At 53.7% G+C, this 1014-nt stretch overlaps 1 protein-coding gene across 1 annotated transcript in view; it reads right to left on the bottom strand.

Moving 5' to 3' along the window:
- Window positions 1-54, bottom strand: part of LOC104167373 (elongator complex protein 6-like) — a 10900-nt gene extending 10846 nt beyond the window's left edge. The window contains exon 1 of the mRNA XM_009707615.1: window positions 50-54. Within this exon, the coding sequence (XP_009705917.1) occupies window positions 50-54 (5 nt within the window). The remainder of the gene's footprint in view (window positions 1-49) is intronic.
- Between the last annotated feature and the right edge of the window lie 960 nt (window positions 55-1014).

The following is a 1014-nucleotide window of genomic DNA, read 5'->3' as shown; positions in this document are numbered from 1 at the left end:
GTTGCAAAGCCAGCATGAATCTGCGAGGCTTTCCAAACCCTGTGCTCACGCCATTTTCACGCAGGTCTGTGCACCTCTTGCACCCGTCCTCACAGACTATGTACATCAAATTGTTTAGCAGCTGGCTGGAAGAAACCAGGTCCCTGGAGAATCTGAGGGCAGGTGGTTTCCCTTTGCTGCCAGGCACGAGGAATTCTCCTGCTGAGGAGCAGGTAAGTCCTGGTCCCACCACCAGGATCTTGTTTGCTGGCACCCAGAAACCCCGCAGCCCCCAATTTGCCACCATAGACGTGTGGTCTGATTCTCTTCCCCCTTCTGCGCATCCTTCTCAAGCCCAGAAAGACGTTGCTGGTGATGAAGCACTTCCAAAGACAAGGTCTTCTTGTAGCACCTTCTCCACCCCAGCCCGTTCTCTCCACACTCTGCTTTCACACTCTTACCACCTGCAGGCAAGAAGGCAGAAGCTGCAGCTACTTGTTAGAAACTGCCAAAATCCCTTGGCAGGGCAGCAGCGGGTGTCACAAGCATTCGGCGGTGACATGTCAGATACACCCACCCAGACAGCCGCTTCATCCACCTACCAGCCCTGCAGTGAAGGCATTTGTCAGCACTTTGAAAATGGCACAAACCAACCGTGCAGATGCAGTAATCGGGATGGCAGAGACGGGAAGAAGACATTTGCAAAGGGACGATGCTTTTTAAGCACAGTGAGACACCGATTTCCAGCCAGCCACAGCCAGATACCTCAGCACACCCCAGGGACCATGTCTCCCAAGGGGGGAGAGCCCGGTTCCAGACCGCACACCTCTGTGCAGCGATCCGTGATGCTGAGCAGTGCAGAGGAGGGGCTTGCAAAACAAGAGTACTCATCATTTACCATCAGGTTAGTCCATATCACAGTGTATGAACTCAATCTTCCAACTCTGGCATCAGAGAACACCGCCCGTTCTGCAGCCAGCCTTATTCGGGTGCTACACTACTGCCAGACACCTCAACAAGAGGAATCTGGAGCGT

Source organism: Cariama cristata, unplaced genomic scaffold (genome assembly GCF_000690535.1).
Source record: "Cariama cristata isolate BGI_N322 unplaced genomic scaffold, ASM69053v1 scaffold25859, whole genome shotgun sequence".
Lineage (NCBI taxonomy): Eukaryota > Metazoa > Chordata > Aves > Cariamiformes > Cariamidae > Cariama > Cariama cristata.
Note: the sequence above shows the minus strand (reverse complement) of the source record. Positions and strands in the feature narration are given on the sequence as shown.